General features: G+C 39.0%; 2 protein-coding genes across 12 annotated transcripts; one reads left to right on the forward strand and one right to left on the reverse strand.

Annotated features, from left to right (window-relative positions):
- The first annotated feature begins 8,031 nt into the window (after positions 1-8,031).
- Positions 8,032-12,837, forward strand: LOC4326712 (protein WHAT'S THIS FACTOR 1 homolog, chloroplastic). Of its 11 annotated transcripts, none has more exons than XM_015767041.3 (4): positions 8,032-9,362; positions 9,588-9,672; positions 12,307-12,523; positions 12,647-12,837. In XM_015767041.3, exon 1 carries the CDS (start codon positions 8,050-8,052, stop codon positions 9,298-9,300), a length of 1,251 nt encoding a protein of 416 aa, XP_015622527.1. In that variant the 5' UTR covers positions 8,032-8,049; the 3' UTR covers positions 9,301-9,362; positions 9,588-9,672; positions 12,307-12,523; positions 12,647-12,837. The 11 variants fall into 11 exon arrangements, with proteins under 11 accessions (XP_015622527.1, XP_015622529.1, XP_066162813.1 ...); XM_015767043.3 differs by having other exon boundaries at positions 12,651-12,837; XM_066306716.1 differs by having other exon boundaries at positions 12,354-12,523.
- A 1,295-nt stretch (positions 12,838-14,132) lies between these two features.
- On the reverse strand, positions 14,133-20,433 carry LOC107281419 (peroxidase 5). Its single transcript, XM_015788021.3, has 2 exons — positions 20,115-20,433; positions 14,133-15,110 (listed from the first exon to the last, which is right to left on the reverse strand). The coding sequence occupies exons 1-2, from the start codon at positions 20,349-20,351 to the stop codon at positions 14,337-14,339; spliced, it is 1,011 nt and encodes a 336-aa protein (XP_015643507.1). The 5' UTR covers positions 20,352-20,433; the 3' UTR covers positions 14,133-14,336.
- Positions 20,434-21,321: the final 888 nt, after the last annotated feature.

Consider the following 21,321-nt stretch of genomic DNA (forward strand, 5'->3'; position numbering starts at 1 on the left):
CTATTAGGGAATTGGGATAAGATCAAGGGTGTTGTAGTGTTTAATTAGTTTTACTGTCTGGTTGATGGTTAGATCGATGTAGTTTTTACTGTATTAATTTGAGTGCAGCAAATAGTCCACATGCATATATTTTCTTTCTTCAGGTGACAACCAACTAGCAAGAATAAAGATGATACAGTATGTGAGTAGTTTTCTTTCCCTCTCTTATTTCAACCAATATAAAGAGTAAGTAGTACAGTCATAACTATTGTGGTTATTTTTACTAGGTGTAAATGTAGTCATAAGTGTAGGAACATGGTATATGAATATCAGAAGATAAGTTCCCCTGTTAAATAAACCTCATGAAATCCTGATATATATGTACGTCGTCCAACTGGCGTGTTCATGTTAACAATGTCCAGGTATGTTAGTTACTTAACCGTTCGGTTTAACTAAAACCAAACTAAGGATTATTGAGCTAATTATTCATGCCACGTTTCCAAAAAAAAAACAAATTTCTTCAAATGCTTTCCTTCATCAACATTGCTTTAAAATTTTCTTTCCCCAAGGCATCGGTTAGCTTTATATTATGTAATATTTAATTAACCTTCTAAGAAATAGATCATCATATCTATCATCCGCCATTTCATCTGTTCTAAACTTTGGCATTAGTTTGTTAATTAACCTGACCATGTAGGTCAGGTTAATTCTGTACTGTAGTCTCTGCATCCGAAAAGAGTAGTAACATGTATTGCATCGACGAGTGGCATATGGCAGAAGATGACATGCTTAAACACGTACAGGAAAAAGAGCGGTACACAGCGCACCGACCAACAAAAACCAAGTCAAAAGCTTTGGCAAGCTGAAAGGGAACAGAAGAAAAGCATATCTGGATGTGCTTGCGACGGCATGCATGCATGGTGCATGACCATCATCAAGGGAACCACCAAATTAAATGATCAGTGAAATGAAATCAAACAGATACAAATAACATAACTCTTTGTTAAAATTTCTCAGAATACTTTTCAAACCAACTTGTTATAAGATATTTTGACTTTGGTCAAAGTCAAGCTATATCAATTTTGATCAAATTTATATAAAAAAATAGTAATATTTTCGATCCAAGATAAATTTACTATAAAAATATATTTAATTATTAATTTAATAAAATTAATTTGATAATATAAATATTATTATATTTGTCTATAAACACAGTCAAACTAAAGCAGTTTGATTTCAACCAAAGTTAAAATATCTTATAACCTAAAATGGAGGGAGTATATTTTAACCCTTTGTGCCCACAAATAATGGTGACAAACTCAGTTTCTTTCATAATATATATAATATATAGTCCGATGAGAACGCACCCTTTAGAAAAGTATACTTTATCAGATTAGGGGCCATGTACGATTCAGAACAGGGATGTACGATTCAGAACAGGGATGCAACTAAAAAGAGTGTGAAAAAGAAGGCAAATTGGTCAACCTTTGACCGCATTATTTGTAACGTACTTTCGTAGGAGCCTGTTTCTTGTTTATTTAAAAACCATCAGAGCGGTTATAAAAATTCTTGAGAAATTTTACAATACTCATACAGCATATATATATATATATATATATATATATATATATATATATATATATATATATATATATATATATATATATATATATATATATATATATATATATATATATATATATATATATATATATATATATATATATATATATATATATATATATATATATATATATATATATATATATATACACACACACACAAAATTTTAAGTCAAAACTCAACTCACACAACGAGATATAAAAAAAGCGAATTAAACGTATAAATAGTATAATAGCGTATTGTTCACACCTAATTTTTTTTTCTCAATGTGTAAGTCAAATTCAACTTGATTTTGGTGGATCGATTCTTTTTGAATTTTTTTCATAACTATTTGTATTGAAATTGAAAGAAAAAACTACACGAGAGAACATTCTTTCGAGATATTAGAATCCATTCTAAAAGAACATGTTTAATTTTCAGGTTTTACTGCATAATTAGTGTGAATGTGTGATGGCTAGCATATGCATATGCATAGGCGTGCATGCACCACCCTAGCTAACTGCAAATACGTCCATGGATCTCTTCTCTGTCCTATAACTTGATACGCGTAATCATTCATTTGTTACATCAGCCATCAGGCCAGGGGGTCAGGGAGAGAGAATCAGAGGAGATAGAAAGGAATCTCCAAACTGTAAGCCGTGCATACATGCAAAGTTAACCTCATGATCTGGATTGCTGTTAGGCAGGGCGTCCATGGAGGTTGGTTGGTTCACGCCATTTCTTCACGTCTTCCTCCCGTACCATCAGATCAATCTCGATCGCAGCCAGCACAGCCAGCTATGGCTATTTGCTCCGGGCTCGTACTAACTTGTTTGGGATTTAACTGTGTGACTATAAATGTTCATATCGAATATGGGTATAAATTAATTGTTGGTTATAAAATTCAACTTAAATATATAATGTGTACAATTAATACATAATTAGTGTCTAACTATTTCTTAAATTAAGAAAGACACATTTAATAACCACATGTTAGCAGTAGCATATATGAGAATAACTAGCCGACAACTTAGCCGGCCGATAGTTGTATATACCCTAATACACTCTAATAGATCGGAAAAGATTATCCGTAATCAATGTCTGAAAGATATAGGCTGTGATTAAACTCTGTTACCAAATATTGTGCATCATGTCTTCATCATGTTTCGATTTTTTATGACGTTCTTCTGTGTTTGCTCACCGATGTCAATTTTGAGGCTGTCATCGTAACAATATAACTTTTTTTTTGCGAGGAACATAACAATATGAGTTGTATTCGTTTTGTTTATTTCAACGGGATGTACCCGACTACGATATTTGTAAAGCATTGGGAACATTGATACCAACACATGCGAGATTGCGGTAAAAATATGTGTGATAGATTTTTATACGGGTTCGGACATGACGGGTAATAGCCATACTCCTGTTGGTTGAAGCCGATGTTACCATTATATAATCATAATATCTCACAAGTACACTTGGAAGACTTTTTTGAAATGGAATTCTTTACTTATCTACTCAGGACTTTTACCATTTGTTTAAGGTTTGATTCATATAGGTCTTGATGTATGGTGGGCCCTGCCAAGTTTAATAGACAAGTACTGGGTATCTCATATTTATGACAGACTGTTTATATTTATTTTTTATGTCAATTGTTTGTTTTATTGCTAGGCAAAGAACAGGGAGAGAGCTACAAATAGGACGTCCGATGGTATAAAAAAATCGAATGGTCAAATGTTTCAGTTGACCGTTGGTGCAACATTATGTTATACATGGTGAAACAAAAAAATCAGCCTCTGAAACATACAGAAATTTTGTGAAACACAATTAGAACACACGGTGAAACATATTGCTATCACGTATGAAACATCAAGTTTTTATTGTTTGAAACATATGTTTTTCTTTCACCAGAATATAATTATTTGATATCTTGTTGTAAAAAATTAATTATAACAAATTCAATGGTATGATCAAATCGTTCATCGGATAAATAGTTTAGAAGAAAAAGTATTTTTAAGATCACTAAATACATGCATACATGCGTGGTGTGGGGAGAAAGCCAATCGAATGATAGGAGAGAGTACTAGTGACATAAACATCATATACTTTTTCTCGGTCATTTATGAAACATTAGGTTATATATATGGTGAAACAAAAAATTCAGTTATCGAAACATTTAATTTTTTTTATGAAACATAATGAAAACATGTGTTGAAACATATTGTTACTGCGTCGGAAACATTAAATTTTAACGGATTGAAACATATGTTTTTCTTTTATCGGAATATAATGATGTGATATCTTGTTGTAAAGATTTAATTATAACAAATGTAATGGTGTGTCATATCATCGATTGGATAAGTAGTTTAGGAGAAAAATTATTTTTAAAATCATTATATTATATAATAGATGTATGAAGTGGATAGGGAGATAGTAGTTTGCTCATCCAATTTTTCATGATACGTCCGATACTAAGCGTTTCTGAAAGAATAGGGCACGATATGTCGATAAGGATACAAGTATACAACTCAATTACTCAAGCGCTGGCATTTCCCATTTCTGGCCTACTTTGGAATGAAACATTTTCAAAGAAACTAGCCACTTAATCGTGCGTTCCACGACTTTGGGTGCCCATAATGCTCAATCATACTTAATTTTGATTTTTTTTTTCTTTTACAAAATCATACAACTTAATAAACTGTTAGTTAAAACTATAGATTCAGCTCAAGCTATATTTGAACTGAAGGTTCAAATATTATATCCAGGATCAAACTCTTACCATATACCGTCAAAAGATGAGAATGTTTGCTCAGCGATATGATGCATAAAGCATACAATAGTCAAACCTAACGCAATACACAGTAGCAAACTAAACGGCAATCTAGTCCATGATTTGAAACCAACACAAATTGCTCAAAGATCATTTGACCTCTGAGTATCTCAAGAAGATAACATAATAAACATCCCAAAATAAAAATGCACAATTTTGTTATGAAGTGTAGTAAAAAATCCAGAGTCATCACAATTAGTGTAGTTTGTCTGTTTGTGCAATGTTGCCAACCAAAAACACTTCAACCCAAAGCCAAGGAGATTTTCTCAACTCTTCTCTCTAGGCCTGAGAAAGTAGATATGTATGAGACAACTAATTGCAGGAAATTCACTTCAACAAAATATAAATCTTCAGATAGTTTCTCCTAGCCAGCAAACGAATGATTACAGGTTATTCTCATCCTTGTAAGTGATGGTGCTGCCCTGAATAATAATTTCAGAAAATATAGTTCATGTTTCTTTCCTTTGAAGTTGGTAAGCTCTACTTCTGGGAGTAACTTCGTCAGAACATTCTGAGCTCCCTAGCTTGGTGGTTGATGGCAGAAGCAATTCAATGAACATGATTCTTCCCCCTGAAATGAAAAAAATATTTAGGTCTAGTTGAAGTTATAGTTTTGGAATAAAAACAAAACTAAGATATGAATATACTGATTCTCTTATGAGATGTTAAGCTGGAGACAGCATAAGTAGATTATAAAAAAGAGTTACAGCTTAGAAGAAAAAAATATTTTAAGGGTAAACTCAATAAGAAAATATCTTTTTTAGATTCCATCTAATGTTGTCATCTAATATTTTTTCTAATTCAATGCAAGTGAAAGTGCTTCAGTTTTTCAGCAAAATTATTTTTATTGTCTCGTAAAAAACTGTAGTACCTCAGGTGCCCTTTCAAATTTTATTGACTCTAAGTTTTTAATACCTATTATCACGTGTAAGGAGCAAACATAATTGCTTGGCGATCTCTAAATGAAAGCTTAGCGTCTTGTTAGTTTTGCTATACAAATTGGCTAAAGGAGACTATAATAGCATGTCACTTGCAGTTAGTAGTCTTGCTTCGTGTAATAGCACCGGAAAGTATAGAATTGAATTTTACTGCTAGATGTCCTTGAAGATGGAATTACTACTTAAAGTATATAATTATGTATTTATGTAGTTATGCATTGCTACTTAACTTATATAACAACATTTGCATTTTGCCTTGACCATTACACAACAAATAATTACCTAGATGCGATGCTTATCGTAGAAAATAAAAACAATGAAGAATTCGGCCCATCTTTAAATCCCACAAAACCTTGATATGAGACTCAAAGCCTCAAAATCCTATATATGAAAGAATGAGATGTAGTGTTTTGCATAAATAGTAGAACGAATGCATTCTATTTATCTTTGCTTCCTCCACACCATTACTCACGATCTATGGTGATCCTAGACCTTTTTTTTTTGTGAGGGTGATCCTACACCAGTTCATTATATTGTGCTGGCACATCTATCATTGTGAATATCAATGTAATATTTATCATGATTCTAGCCATACAGAAATTTGTGCCTTGCTCTTCATCACTCCATTTGCTGGTGTCGTCTCTTCTATCTGAGCCGATCTACAATAGTAGGCCACAGCGTGGGAAGACTAGGGATGGCAATGGGTCCCCGTCCCCCGATTCCCCGCGGTGAATCCTGCTATTAGGAGCCGGGGGTGGTATGAATTATGCCTCCATGGAGGATTAAATGGAGGAAAAATAGGCTCCATCGGGTCTGGTGGGGGCGGGTATGGTTCACCGTCCCCCGTCCCCGCCCTCCGTGGAGGCCCGATGCAACAATGTGTGTGCTTCGTTTTATGTATATTTGGCCTAGTTAGCCCATAGAAACCAGGCCCAAAACATAGAGTATATAATGAAAAACCCTAGGCACCACCCACACAGGGGATACAACTCCACTCCCTTCTGTCCCTGTTCCCCACGCCGCCGTCCCAGGCTCCCAGCGGCACCGTCCCGTGCAGGGCCACCCCGCGCGCCTGTGAGCGCTGCCAGCGCCGCCTCTCCTCGCCTCCACGGCCTTTCTCTCGGCGGCGCCGAGGACTCAGCAGTTAGCACCGGGAGTCGACCTTCTTTCCTGCCCTCCCTTTGTTCGTTCCAAATTTACGATGCGTCACATTTGGGCTTATTTGTTTTACTCTGCTGGGATGGTGGATGCAGGTGAAGGCTACGACAGCAAAGAAAGGGGAAAACGACGGGTCCACATGAACGGCTAGTAGTGTTGTTGCCTGTTGCATCTGATGAACGGTCAGCAGTGCTGTTGCTGCAGTGCCGTTGCCTGTTGCATGTGATGAAGAGCTTGTGAGCTTGTTGCGACGTGCATTTGTGAACCTGTGATATGAATTTGTGAACTTGTATTCTTGTATAATTATGTTGTTGCTGATGTGCTGAAATTGCTGTTTTTAGTGATAAATCTTGTGTATGAGAATTATTATTTGATATATGAAATATACATGCTGAAAAACTTGAGAGCGGGGATGGAGCCTCCATGTGGATAAATTACCCACACGGAGGCGGTGATGGTGAAAGATGCTGTCCCATTGCATTTCACGGGGGCGGGGACGGGGGAAATTCTCCTCCGTGGGGGCGGGTCTGGTTATGTATCCTCCGACGGGGAATTCCCCGTTGCCACCTCTAGGGAAGATAGATAGGAGGGGATGGGATATATTGAGTATGTAACTTACCAGATACCTGGGATGGGATTCAGTGGGTTAGGGAGGAAGAGATGGCGACACTGTTTTGTTGGAGTCCTTCAGCTTGAATTTGTGATTTGATTTTTTGACCTCGATCCACCATCGTCGACCTTGATCTTGCTCCGTTCTTTGGAGCTGTGATTCAGATCGATGGGGAAGCGTAGCGGGGGCGGCGGAAAACGCTGTGGTGGGTGGTGGTGCGGATGGGGAGGTGTGGTGGAAGGGTGGACAGTGGAGGCGAGGCGGCGGCGGTGGCCGGTGGAGGCGACGGCAATAGGGGCGGAGAGCGAAGACGAAAGAGACAGCTGTGCACGCGATTGGGAGTACGGGTTTTGTGTGTGTTTTCTCCACTAAAATCTGTGAGACCGCGATTGGGAGTACTGCGGTGGATTTTGGACACGTGGGCTTGACGTATTCGCGAGCCTTCCAGCCTTTCCGTCTACTCATGTTATGTTAAAATCCAATGGCCCATGATGAATGTACTGGTGCATCCGACGGTCATATTTATTTGGATGATGTGGCATGTTCTGGTGGTGAAAAACTTTAGTTTTTTTCACTATTTAGATCCCACGGGAACTGAACTTAATTTCTACTAGAAATTTCTGGAAAAGACCTGCTTTTCAAATGGGACGCCGAGTCGCTCGAACAGTAGACAGGCAAAAGCTTCATAGACTTCCAGCCTAATAAGGCCTCATTTGATAGCCCTACTTACCCGGCCCATAATCACGATGGGCCAGGAAATCAAACTAACTTTCCAGCCCATATCTGGGATGGGCTAGGAATCGTGGCTATTCACTTCAGAAATACGTATTCCACAATACGTTAACTAGTTCGTAAAGCGTATTTTGTTAGTGAAGAATGTCTCTTCCTCCACCTCACCGTTCGAAACTTCCCTTAAACCCGCACATCGCATCATGCTTCTTCCGGCCGCCGCCGCCGCTGCCGGCGGCGTCCACCGCCTCAAATCTCTCTGCCCCGTGCGCCGCATCTCCTCCCTCAAGGTTCCCTGGCGCCGCGACGCCGCCCTCGACGCCGCCATCCTCCGCGACCGACGGTACCGCCTCGCCTCCCGCCTCGTCCGCGAGGTGCTCCTCTCCCCGGGCCGCCGCCTCCTCCTCCGCTACCTCTCCAAGCGCCGGCAACGAATCCGCCTCCCGGTGCTCGTCCCGACCTTCCTCCGCCGGTACCCCACCCTCCTCTCCGTCTCCCCTCCCCCCAACCCCGTCGCCTCCCCTTCCCCGCACCTCCTCTCCTTCCTCGAGTTCGCCTCACGCCACCACGCGCTCCACTCGCCGCTCCTCGCCTCCAGGCTCGCCAAGCTCCTCATGATCTCCTCCACCCGCGCCCTCCCCGTCCCCAAGATTGCCGCCGCCAAGCGCGATTTCGGCCTCCCCGACGATTTCCTGACCTCGCTGGTCCCGAGGTACCCTCACCTCTTCCGCCTTGTTGGAGATCCGGGGCCTGACGCGTCCGGCAACGCGTTTCTTGAGCTGGTTTCGTGGGATGATCAGCTGGCGAAGTCGGTGATTGAATTGAGGGCTGACAAGGAGGCCGATGTGGTTGGCATTCGGCCGAGGCCGAATTTTACGGTTAAATTGCCGAGGGGATTCTATCTCAAGAAGGAGATGAGGGAGTGGGTGAGGGATTGGCTTGAGTTGCCATATGTATCGCCCTACGCCGATACGTCTGGGCTTCACCCGGCGTCACCGGAAGCAGAGAAGAGGTTGATTGGTGTTTTACATGAGGTTTTATCCTTGTCTGTAGAGCGGAGGATGGCTGTACCAATTATAGGGAAGTTCTGTGATGAGTTTAGGCTGTCAAATGCGTTTGCTAATGCGTTCACGAGACATCCGGGGATATTCTATGTGTCGTTGAAGGGTGGGATCAAGACGGCGGTGTTGAGGGAAGCATATGATGAGAATGGCGAGCTTGTTGATAAGGATCCAATGATTGAGCTGAAGGAGAGGTTTGTGGCAATCATGGATGAGGGGCATAGAGAGTATTTGGAGGAGTTGAGGAAGAAGAGGGAAGAGTTGGAGAAACAGAGACTGCAGGAGGCTTATAGGGGTGCCAAAGTTGGCACAGGTATTGAGGATGAGATGGAGGAGGAAGGCACTGATGAGTCAGATGAAGATGATGATTCAGAAGAAGGAGAGGCCCTGTGAGTTGTGCATATGATTTCTGTTGCGCTTCTATGGTTAGTATGACCTGGGGAGCAGTGGCCAAGGTAAATTGATGATTCATTCAATTCTTAGTTTGATCAACTTTCTGCAAATAAATAAGATGACTGGTTGATGTCCAACAACTCTGTTTCTGAAATTATGCTGAAATGTAGGTTTTATGATGTTGTGGCCGTTGATACTGTTTTATGGCAAGATTGCCTTTATTCATTTATGACTTAACTCATTTTCTTTTCGATTAATTCTTTAAATGATGGCTTTGTTTTTGTCAGTTGACTCGATCTGGGGTTGGAAATGGAATCGCAGCATTTGTTTTGGAACCTCTAAACAGTCTGTCAAGACTTGAGGATATTCTTTGTAAGCATATCACTCAAAACCTTTCCTTTCATTGAACTATCTAAACATGTTTGCATCATGTCATGCTTTAGACAGGTGAACCAAATATTTGTTTGTGCTATCTGATTCTCATGAGGACACTGAACAACTAACAGTGCAGAATATTTGTTTACAATGACCTATAAAAATTTGCTACATTTCTCTGTAGGTGATTACTAGATATGCAAACCATATCCAGCTGTGTTTTTTTGAACAAATAAAATCATTATATGTGTTTTTGTTGCCATAGCAGATATTGCTGGTTAACCAAATGTTGAGACTTTGACAGAATGGACCTCTTTTTCAAGATAGGGACTTCATTAACCATAATTACATGCAAGAACTTTTCAGGAAAGTTCAACCATTGCTGATATTGGCGCACACAAACAGCACCAGTATGTGCAACTGACATGAAAATAAACTGCAATCTGATAAGTGATAATGAACAGTCTCTACAAGTAACAAACAAAAAAACTGGAGTTATAATATCTGTTCTTGTAATATTTTATCCTAGAAGAGCCTATCCCAACCACAGTTTTATCTTCCCAAGTCCCAACTCACAACATGTTTTTGAGCATGGAAGTGGAACACTTCTTGGCCAACAAGTTATTCATCACAAAGCATGTCTTTATCCTTTTCAAAGGGAGACATCCATGTTTTGCAGAAAATTTACTAGAGGAAACCCATCCAAAGAGCACAAACTGTGCCTTTTCCAGCAGGATCAGTGAGATTTGAGAATGATCTGTTGCTGACACTTAGTATAATATGATAAACATTAGGGACAATTTTGTTTTTAGCCCTATTTCGATATACAATTGTGATTTTGCCCCTACTTTTTAGGGTTTTCGTTTTTACCCTTGTTTTTCTGAAATGAAACAGGCGTTTACCCCTAGTTCTCATGGAAGTTAGTGGAGCTGTAATTGTTGTAGTAAGGAAATTGAAAATAAAATAAATAATGATTTTGCAAATTGAAGATTTACCTTTGTACCCCTGGCCGTCTCGCTGGCCCGAGCAGTACCCAAAACCCTATCACTAATCCCCACCCCCGGTGGCGGCGGTGTCCCGGCCAGGAGCAGCCAGCCACGGGCAGGAGGCCACGGTGGGGCTGCTGGCCCCGTCGGCGGTGTCTGGGCTGGGAGCAGGCGGTGGCGCACAGGAAGCCATTGTGGCGAGCGGGAGGCCACGGCGGCGTGGCAGGGAGCAGGAGGCCAGCAGCTGCACGCAGGGGCTGTGGCACGCGGGAAGCAGGCAAGCAAGCATATTTGTATCAGCTGCTCATAGGTTCTTTAGCAGGATGCACAAAAAATTGCTAGCAGGTGAATAGAAGTGTTAGAGTATGCAAATCTCCAAATCAATACTCAACTGCGTAAGATCTTTTGATCTAGTTTCAGATCTTTCTGATGTGACAACATCACAACAGAAACAGGTGAAACTGAAGTTAAATTAAGATGATCTTTCATTAATCTGATGCAGTTTGATTTGAACATGCTGATGCTTTTTTGCTGTAGCATCACATTTTCTTATGATCTTAATAATGTCATATAACTGCAATATTTGTCGTATGCCCTATGGATCACACGTAGTAAGTTACACAGGATAAGGGCACAAATGAGGGTGGAAATACAATTATTGAACAAAAGTAGAAGCAAATGTGCAACAACATGTAAGGATACAAAAGTCTTTTCGCCAATAACTTAACACCGTTAACTTTATCATCCACAATAGGGGCATAATAAGGGCAAAATGTTACTTCGTTTTAAAAAAGCAAGGGCAAAAACGAAAACCCTAAAAAGTGAGGGCAAAATCACAATTGGATGTTGAAATAGGGGTAAGAATGAAATTGCCCCGTTTTATGTTTGTTTAGCTACCCAATAAATGTTCAGTTAGTTTACTTTGGAATATTGATGTTGTTATGGTCTAATCCTTCACATGGAAATATCAATGGAAGCAGCAGCAACACCAAAACCAGGAACAGCATGTCCGAGAACACTCTAAAATCTAGATATCTGTATATAAAAAGTTTGTCAAAGTTACCACATGCATGCTACAACAATTTATATTTCAAATAGATAATATATCCATCACATTAGCCCATTACTATTCATGTGGACATGTGGTCACTGAATGTCAGCTTTAAGTGTATTAGTTTGATGAATGTACTAAACAGCTGTTTAAAACGGGTGGTGGTGCGAGTTTATTTTGTCAATTTTTCATTGTCCGTTGTTTTTTTAGATTTATGATTTATGCGGTTTCAGCCTAAATGAATCATGAATTCACAGATCACTGATCAAACATACAAGTCATTCATAAAGACAAGAGATTCGCTTTCTTTATACAATATTTCTAACAACCACAAATACATTCATTCAAGCTAATAATGCTGATTCCTTTTGTACGTACTACTTCTATTGAAATCTGCTGAAGGTATGATTACCCACAGCGATTTCAGTTGCATTTGTTATTCATGTTTATACTCATCTGAAGTAAATAGGATGAATATTAGAATGTGAATTCTTATCAATCAATTTGGCGAGACATCATTCTCGGGATGGAGGGTCTTTTATTTCTAACATGCTGTCCCTGTTTTCCGGTTAATCTTCTGACATGCTTATCTAGAGAATCGGTTGCACAATCCAAATTACAAACCGTTCAACTCTTCTCAGAAGCCTGTTGCTGTCATCTGAGTGCTAACTGCTGAATCCAATTGACTCCAATTGCTGATGACCATGTCCTTTTCAACTTCAGTCTGAACAGCCCTGGCGAGTACCTGTGAAGAGCATTTCACGAGTTGAAGAAATGGAATATGACAGATGCCATCGAAAGGTTACCTGAGGTATTTCCTACATTGCTGAAAGATAAACTTCAACATGATTGTTAGGAAATATTGTAGTTTTCCTAGGATTAAAATCTGGTTTTGGAATCGTTTTCCTATTGAAGACAGTTATTTTATCTGTAGTCAGATGTTTGAACTGAAGAATAACTGCTGCATTGTACTTCCTGAAAAAAAAAGAAGAGGGGCACCACATTGTCAGTACACACAACGCTGCACTATGAATCTATAATTGATAACGACAGCGGCTGATGCACTTGTATAATTGTAACTGTGGAAACCCATAATTCAGGTAGACTTGCTCTTTTGACGCTTAATTATTTGTTGAAATTTGGGTAATCTATTATATTTTTTGACATTTTAAACAATAACACGGTCTCCAAAATATATATTGGACTATGATTTTCTAATATGATATATACAATAAATAAATACAATTTTATTTTTGTTGTTGTACCATGTAAGACGAATCTACACATATTGTTTTATATTGTTCTAGTATCTTTACTTTAAATATTTTAGGAGTTATTCGTAGTCAAAATTATAAAAGTTTAATCTTAATTTTGTTCAAAACGTGAAGAATTAAGACCGCTGGAACCGGAGGAAATACTAATTTAGTCCTTTCGTTTCTGCCCGACTGAACTTTTATGAGGCTTCATCGTTTGCTTTCTTTTTCCCTAGAAAGAGTGATAGCATCCACAAACCCCAATGCGTGTAAACTTCATTTCCCTTTATTTATTCAGTGATCGAACCTTCCAATACAAACACAATCAAGTCATTAGAATTCGCCATCACGTTTTTCAAAAAGGAAAATAACCATATATATGCATGCATGGTAAACTAAACCACTAATTCTAGGAGATTACGCCAAACCTCATCATGGCACATGCTTGGAAGAATTCTAACGTTGCTGGTCTCCCTAATACGTTAAGATGTCAAGCAGTCGAAGAGGCTTATTTGTGACATTTTGTTTTTTCACGTGGAGCTCCATCTCTAGAAGGCCTTATTTGTGGTTGTGGCTATGCCTATGCATAGCTCGAAGCCTCGAAATAAGGTCTTTAGGAACCGAGTTCATTCATCAAGACGCATGCATCCACCACTGCACTCTCAAGTGTACTTTCCTAACGCAATTTCAATAAACAGACCATATGGATAAAACACAATTCTTTTTTATCTTTAAACCACAAATTCTTCAATAGAACACACGTGGATACATTATAATTACCCCTCCATTTTATATTATAAGTTGTTTTTTCTTTTTGCTAATCAAATTTTTTAAAGTTTGATCAAATTTATAGAAAAATATAGTAGTATTTTCAATACAAAAGAAACATATTAGCAAAATATATCTAATGATAGATTTAATAAAATTAATTTGATAATTTAGATGTTGCTAAGTTTGATCATATTATAGAAAAACGTAACAACATCTACAACACTAAATTTGTTCCCTTACATTTAACATTGAATATATTTCGATACTATATTTGTATATTTGTTTTGTATTGAAAATATCACTGTATTTTTCTATTTTTCTATAAGCTTAGTTAAAGTTAAAGAAGTTTAACTTTTAAAAAAAGTTAAATTATCTTGTAATATAAAATCAAGGTAGTAATAAATTATACAATGGATGTTATGACTTATGATCATTAGAAAGCCGTACAATGAATATTGTTTAATGACATAATAAAAGAACACACGAGGCTTCAATAAGTTAATTAGCAAACAACTACTAGCAGTAAAAATCCATTTCACAGCCGCAGCATCGAAGCGGGTAGCTTCATCGATCCGTGGAGAAGAACTACAGTACTAGCTGCTAATTTACTCTATTGCAAAATTTCCTGATCTCCCCTTGGCTTCCCGTGAGTACGTCGAGGTTGCCCATCTTGACCATGGCGGCGGCGAACCGCGACGCCCACAGCTTCCGGTTCCGCGCGTACAGGTCGACGAGCGCCGCCGTGTCGCTCTGGCTGACGAGCGTGGCGTCCGACGTGAACAGTACCTCCCCTCTCTGGATGTTCTTGTAGTACTGGTTGTCGAGCACCAGCTTCGTCACCGGGTCAAGGTCCACCACCCTGTCCCGCCTCCCCGTCGCTGGCGGCGCCGCCGGCGGCGGGCACCGCGCCCTGAGCTGCGCGGCGTAGGCGGCGTCCATGTCGGGCGCGACCTGCGGGTAGAGGCGGAAGGAGAAGGCGGAGCAGTGGGAGCGGCCGAAGGAGTGCGCGCCGGAGAGCACCACCATGTCGTCGGCGGTGAGGTTCTTGGCGGCGAAGCCGGCGACGAGCTGGGTGGCGTTGAAGAACGGCGGCGGGAGGTTGTTGAGCACGTCGGACTCGGCGGAGACGGCGCCGTCGCGCCTCCCCGACGGCACGGCGAAGTCGATCCCGCCCATGATGCCGCAGGCGTCGCGCGCCGCGAACGCGACGATGTCGGCGCAGGAGACGGTGCCCCGGCAACGCCGCTCCAGGACGCGCTTCGCGCGGTCGATGACGGCGAAGCCCCGGAGGCTGGGGTTGTTCGCCTGCGACATCTTCTCCACCCTCGCGTTGCTGCCCGGGACGGCGTCCAGCAGCACGGACGCGTCACACCCCTACGTACACACACGCAGAGCAAAAAAAAAAAAAAAAAAAAAAAAAAAAAAAAAAAAAAAAAACACAGGGTCAGCCTTGACCATGCAAACGAGCTTAGTTAGCTACTCCCTCCGTCCCAATACGTAACAATCTCATTCTAAAACTATGAATTGACACATCTATCTATTATTATATACTAAAAGTCTATTAAACTACTTAGAGCAAGGATAGTAATGGGTTATAAGCAAGCTATATGCTTATGTGGAAGAGAGATAAAGAAAAGTGGGTAGTTTTGACTCTCATGCAAGAGCCAGCTCCACACAAGCTCTAAAAAAATTGCATTAAATTCATAGAGTGAGAAAGAGAGAGAATGGAAAAAATAAAGTTAACCTTATAGCTAAACTATTATACAAGTTAGCTCCAACATTGACTTATAGTAAAGCAGTGAGCTCTGCTATTAAACTTGCTCTTATAAACACTCTTAAACTGCCATGTGGCTACCTCAAAACACTCTTATGTTGCCACGTGGCATTCTAATAAGATAGATAAATCTGACCATCGATTTTTATTTAAATCAGTGGACCCATTATTTTAAATCGTTAGATCTGTCACATCTCCTCCTTCCGCGTAGGTACGTACACGAGCGTACGCACAAGACCGAACAAGACATCCGTTTCCTCTGCTTCCCCTCTCCTTTTCTCTTTCCTCAGAAATACTCATACAAATGCGTACATATGTCTTATTTCTGGCTTGCTACTTTGTAAAGGTGAGCAAAGTTAATGCAAATATAAATACACTGTGATCATATGATAGGTAATTATATATAGATTCATGTAGATTATATCATCATATAGCTCATTCCAAATGTGCGAAACTAAATTAGCTATGTAATATTTAATATTTAAAAATAAAGTTTACACCATTATATATTTACCCAATAAATAAATAATATAAGATAGTTTTTTAAAAGTCCATTAAACTCTCTGTAAACATTCTCAAGCTGCCATATGGCTCCCGCAAAACGCTCTCATGTTGCCACGTGACACTCTAATAAAATAAAGAAATTTGACCATCGATTTTCATTTAAATCGATGGGCCCATTATTTTATATCGTTAGATCAATCTTAAAAATCAAAACCTCTCACCGGCCCCACCTCCATGCAGTACGCACTTACTGCTCCCCTGTTCCGTTCTTCTTTTTTTCCCCTTTGTTCCTTTCCTTTCTTTTTTCGATCATAATTAAAATTGAACTTATCTTTATAGAAAAGAATACCTCCACAAATGTTAAAGTCCATTAAATATCATATAAATATTTCTAACCATTGTGTGGCACTTTTAAATTAGAGAAACATCAAACCATTGGTTTCTACTAAAATAGATGGACACATTATTCTACATCGTTATTTGATCTATATTAACCAAAAGTCCATGAAACTTTCTGCAAACACTCTTAAATCGCCACGTGGCATCCTAGAAGTGATCCTAAGCCGCCATATGCCACTCTAACAAATAACCGTTGATTTTCATTACATTTGATGGACCTATTATTTGCAACCATTATATTTATCTTATAAATAAAAAGTTAACCACCCAAACCTAACCCACCCATCCTGTAGATAGTAGGTACGTACTTATATCTCATATACAACTACCTATTATATATGAAAATAATAATAATATACCTCTCATATATTATTGTTGTTGTTGTTGTTATTTTGATACGTTGACCGTAATACATATATATCACGTGTCTGCCGTTCTCTCTACTTTCTATTTTATAGCTAGCAATTCAAGGTAAACATGATGAGCTAAATTGTCATGATTTAGTTTATAATTAAACAAATTAATTTAAGATCAATAAAATCCAAAAGTTCTAAGTAAAATGCAAAACATCATATTATCTATTTACACTCAAACCGATGAAAATATTATTTCGATGATTAGATTAGATTTATTAGACTAATTAATCCCTCACTGCGAATCTCCTTCGTAATTTATGATTAAAAAATTCAAAAAGTTGTGAGAAACATGCAAAATATGGCACCATCGATTTACACTTATCCTATTATTTTTAACCATTATAGATCTATTAAACTACTTAATCCCTCTGTCCTAATCTCATAGGTAATTACATAATTATAATAATTGATTAATATTACACCACCCTCTTCCTAGATTAACTCTTCATTCTCATATTTTTATACTTTATTAGTTAGAAAGAGAAATCTTCTATTATATACTAAAAGTCCATTAAACTTCGTACAAACGCTCCTAAATTACCACGTGACATCCTACAAAACGCTACTAAACCGCTAGGTGGTGTTCTAATAAATCGGTGGACCCACTATTTGTTTAATAAATCGATAGACCCACTATTTTCAACTATTATATTTATCTTTATAAAAAATATACCAAACCTCACCCCTTCTCCCAGCGGCCCACCCTATCCTCTCCTCTGTAAACGTGTATGTATGTACATACGTAGTGCAATGCGATGCTTTCTCCTCTCCTCCAATCCTTCTCTTCCTATTTCTAGATGAAAATTTTAACGTGTAAAAAATATTATAATAAAATATCTAATCTTCGCTTTTCACTTAAATCGATCGGTGAACCAATTATTTTAACCATTGTCCCTGAAAAAATATTTTAACGATTATTTAAGCCGGTGAACCCATTAATCTATATAAAAAGAAACACTTCCCTAAATTTTACCATAGACCATTGTACTTTGCATGAAAACCAAATATGAACAAACATTAAAAACCATTAGATTTTGGTATATAGATGGTTTAAACCGGTGAACCTATCAAATCTATATATAAGAAAAACACTATATACCATTTTTTCTTTGCATGACAACCAAATAAAAACAAAATATTAAAAATGGCAATATATATTATGGAGTAAATTTCACAAACCCACATAGATATATCTATCTATTATATACTAAAAATCCATCGAACATCCTAAAACCGCTCCTAAACTGTCACGTGAGATTCCTAGAAACGGTCCAAAGATGACACATGACGCTCTAATTAATTCCTAGAAAATCTATGGAAAAAGGAGAACATCTAACCATTGGTTTTATTTAATCTGGTGGACCTAATATTTTTTACCATTAGATGCCATTAGATTTATCTTTAGTAAAAAAACTTAAGATCAATCAGGCGGTACAAGTCCGCCCAACGCACGTACATGCTTCCATCCATACGCATGATAAGAGTCTGTGTGATTTTTTCCTTGCTCACCTCCTTTTTTTTTTCTAAGGTAATTAAGTTAAGGCTTAAGGGTATCTAATATCTTCTATATTCGTAAGTTAATTCCATCTTACTTTCAAAGACTGCATGCACTTGCAAACATAGACATATAATATATCTCATACATATTGATCTTGGTATGTTTTATAAATAAATAAAGAATCTTCAATAGCTGTAAATTTTAAATTATATATTCAATTTATGATCTGTTTGAACCATTATATTTTTTTAATTAAATCAATAGTTTAATATCTATACCAACTATATTTAATTGCTAATAAAATCATTATATTTTGGACCCACATCCATACGAAAAAAATCCTAAAAGTTCTCAATAAAAATCAAAATATCCACCTTATTTTTTTTATAAAATCAAAATAACCTATAAACCGTTAACCTTAACCTTAATTATAGCTTCAATGGACCTATTGACTCACAACCAACTTAATTATATCTTTCAACGTGTATGTGGATGCTATTTACTTAATCCCAATGCCTTGATAAAAGATAGATCTTCTTTTAAAGATAAATGAATGATCTTATGATGTGTTCGGTGCTGAGAGTTGGGAAACCTTAATCCCTTGAAAGTTGGACATTAACTTATAGCCCAAAATACCTATATCGCGTTGCTCAAATCCAACAAATACACCAAGAATAGAAGAAGGAGAGAGGGGGTCTACAGAGCTGTCCTTATGGATATTTTACTAATAAAAATTGATTTTAGATACTTATTTGTACTTATTAAATTATCTAATCACTAGAACAAAGGAACATACTGTCCATGGAGTGAACAAATTGGAGGGCTAGCCAGTGCATCCCGGTGTGCATGCATGGGTATAGGATATTTTTCTCAGACGAAAAGAGGGGTATGAGATAGTTATATGTATTATGCATATACATGTCGGGCACTTTTTTTTTCTTCTAAGTATGATGATGCGAGCATGCTGCCTGAGGTACGAATTAGCATGTCCACTGTCCGTGGTGAGGGAAGACGAATAATTTGGTTAGTTGGACTCTGCACGATATGTTAGATAATCTATATATCCAATGGCTAGAAATAATGGTCTAAAATCGAGGGTCATATATTTTGTTTTATAAATTAATTATCAGTTTTTCTATATAAATCAGTAGAGCCATTAATTATATATGGTTGTGTATGTAATGCCTTTTATAACTTAAGTTTTCTCTCTTTCCCTATGGAATTCATAATTTCCTATGCGGAATTATCCATAGCTATGACCAATCTATGTTTGCCATCAAATAATAAATTGATTATCAATTTTTCTACAAAAATGGGTAGAGCCATTAATTATATATGGTTTAATTATATATGGTTGTATATGTAATGTATTTTATAACTTAAGTTTTCTCTCTTTTCATATGGAATCTCAAGAGTTAAGTTTTCTCTCTTTTCATATGGAATCTCAAGAGTCATATGTCTCAGATACCATTTTTTATACTGTAAGTTACCAACCCTAATCTCCGGTAATTTTATAAATAACAATTAAATTCGTCATACAATTCTAACAAAGAAAATTTATTAAAAAAACATAATTTTAAAACTTTGCAGATATTATTTCGTTGGTATACCGCCTTTATAAGTTTCTCAAATTTATCCTACGTACGGTACGTGTCCGCGTGAATGCGCGGGCTACCTTCCTAGTTGTCTAAATTTGTAGTTCTAGTAAAAGTCTAATCTCATCCTAATTAAATTAGGACATACTGGGACGGAGAGAGTAGCTGGTTTGCGGGTGTTAGTGTACTGACCCTGACGAAGCAGTCGTGGAAGAAGAGGCGGACGAGACCGGGGCCATTGCCGGGGTCGCGGAGGATGGCGGCGCGGACGACGTTGCGGACGAGGTCCTCCGCCCTGGGGCAAGTATAGTTGTAGTATCCGACCTGCAGCTGCGCCTCCGACGACGCAAAAACGGAGAAGAACACGATCGCCCACGCTATGATCACCGGCGAGCCGTGACGACGAACACCGCGTGCTGCGCTGCACATCTTCACTGTCACTTGCTCTGATCGCAGTGACCGATGCGTCGGTGTTGATCGATATATATGCAGCGTGTAGTAGTGTAGTGGTGCAGCAAAGCAGGAGCTAGGCGTGACGGTGATTTATATACGTGGATCGATGGTGGATGTGCGTGCCGGGGTGCAGTGATTAGTGACATATCGAGAGGGGAGCAGAGTTGACCTGGAAGGTATAGCTAGTACACGTACCTCGGTAAACTGAAGGCGTCACGTTTGATTACATGGCTTTCCCACCCGTTGCCGCGACCTCTGTTTAGAGCAAGGATAATAATACAGCCAGCTGCTTACTTATAGTCTATCTATTAGCTTATTTATATAATGGTTAACTCTTCACTATAAATATATGGTCCACATGTCTGTCTCACAGATTTTCTTGGTTCCTATGCCTAAACCGGCTGTAAACTTACAGCCCGCTTCTCATCTCTCTCCTCTTTTCTCCCATCCACCTCAGCATTCAGCTTTCTTATAACCCACTATTATACTTGCTCTTAGCAACGTGGTTTAACCTTTCGCCGCTGAGCCATCGTGGTAGTAATATCACGTTGTAAAACTGTGAACTACTAGCTAGAGAAGAAGCGCGCGTGTGCAGGCCGGTTTGGAACGACGAGACGCCGCGCGTCAAAGATAGTCGTTGCGCCACTGACAGGCGGGCGTGCCCGGCCACGGCCAGAGTGCGGGCCTCTGAGCGCGAGCCCGCTCGATCGCCACGACGAGGCTACACGAGACATGCAAGCGAATCCGGCGCCCGCACGCCGCGCCGACGTCGCCCGCGCTTCGTCCCTAGCCGTCGTGCGCTGCACGCGTCGGCCTCGACGTCCCTGTCGTCGTTGATACCGGTCGGGTGATGCAGGTACTGACGCATGCGTGATTGTGCATCGTAATTCCCACCCTCGGTGACTAATTTTGGGTACTGATACACTTCGATCGTGTAACGGCTAGC

The sequence above is a fragment of the Oryza sativa genome, chromosome 1 (assembly GCF_034140825.1).
Source record: "Oryza sativa Japonica Group chromosome 1, ASM3414082v1".
Taxonomy (NCBI): Eukaryota; Viridiplantae; Streptophyta; class Magnoliopsida; order Poales; family Poaceae; genus Oryza; species Oryza sativa.

Coding starts and splice junctions, on each gene's coding strand:
- LOC107281419 (XM_015788021.3), bottom strand. CDS start 20,351: ATGTGCAGCGCAGCACGCGGTGTTCGTCGTCACGGCTCGCCGGTGATC. Junction 15,111..20,114: donor TCCACGACTGCTTCGTCAGG/GTCAGTACACTA, acceptor GTGTGTACGTAG/GGGTGTGACGCGTCCGTGCT.
- LOC4326712 (XM_015767038.3), top strand. CDS start 8,050: ATGCTTCTTCCGGCCGCCGCCGCCGCTGCCGGCGGCGTCCACCGCCTC.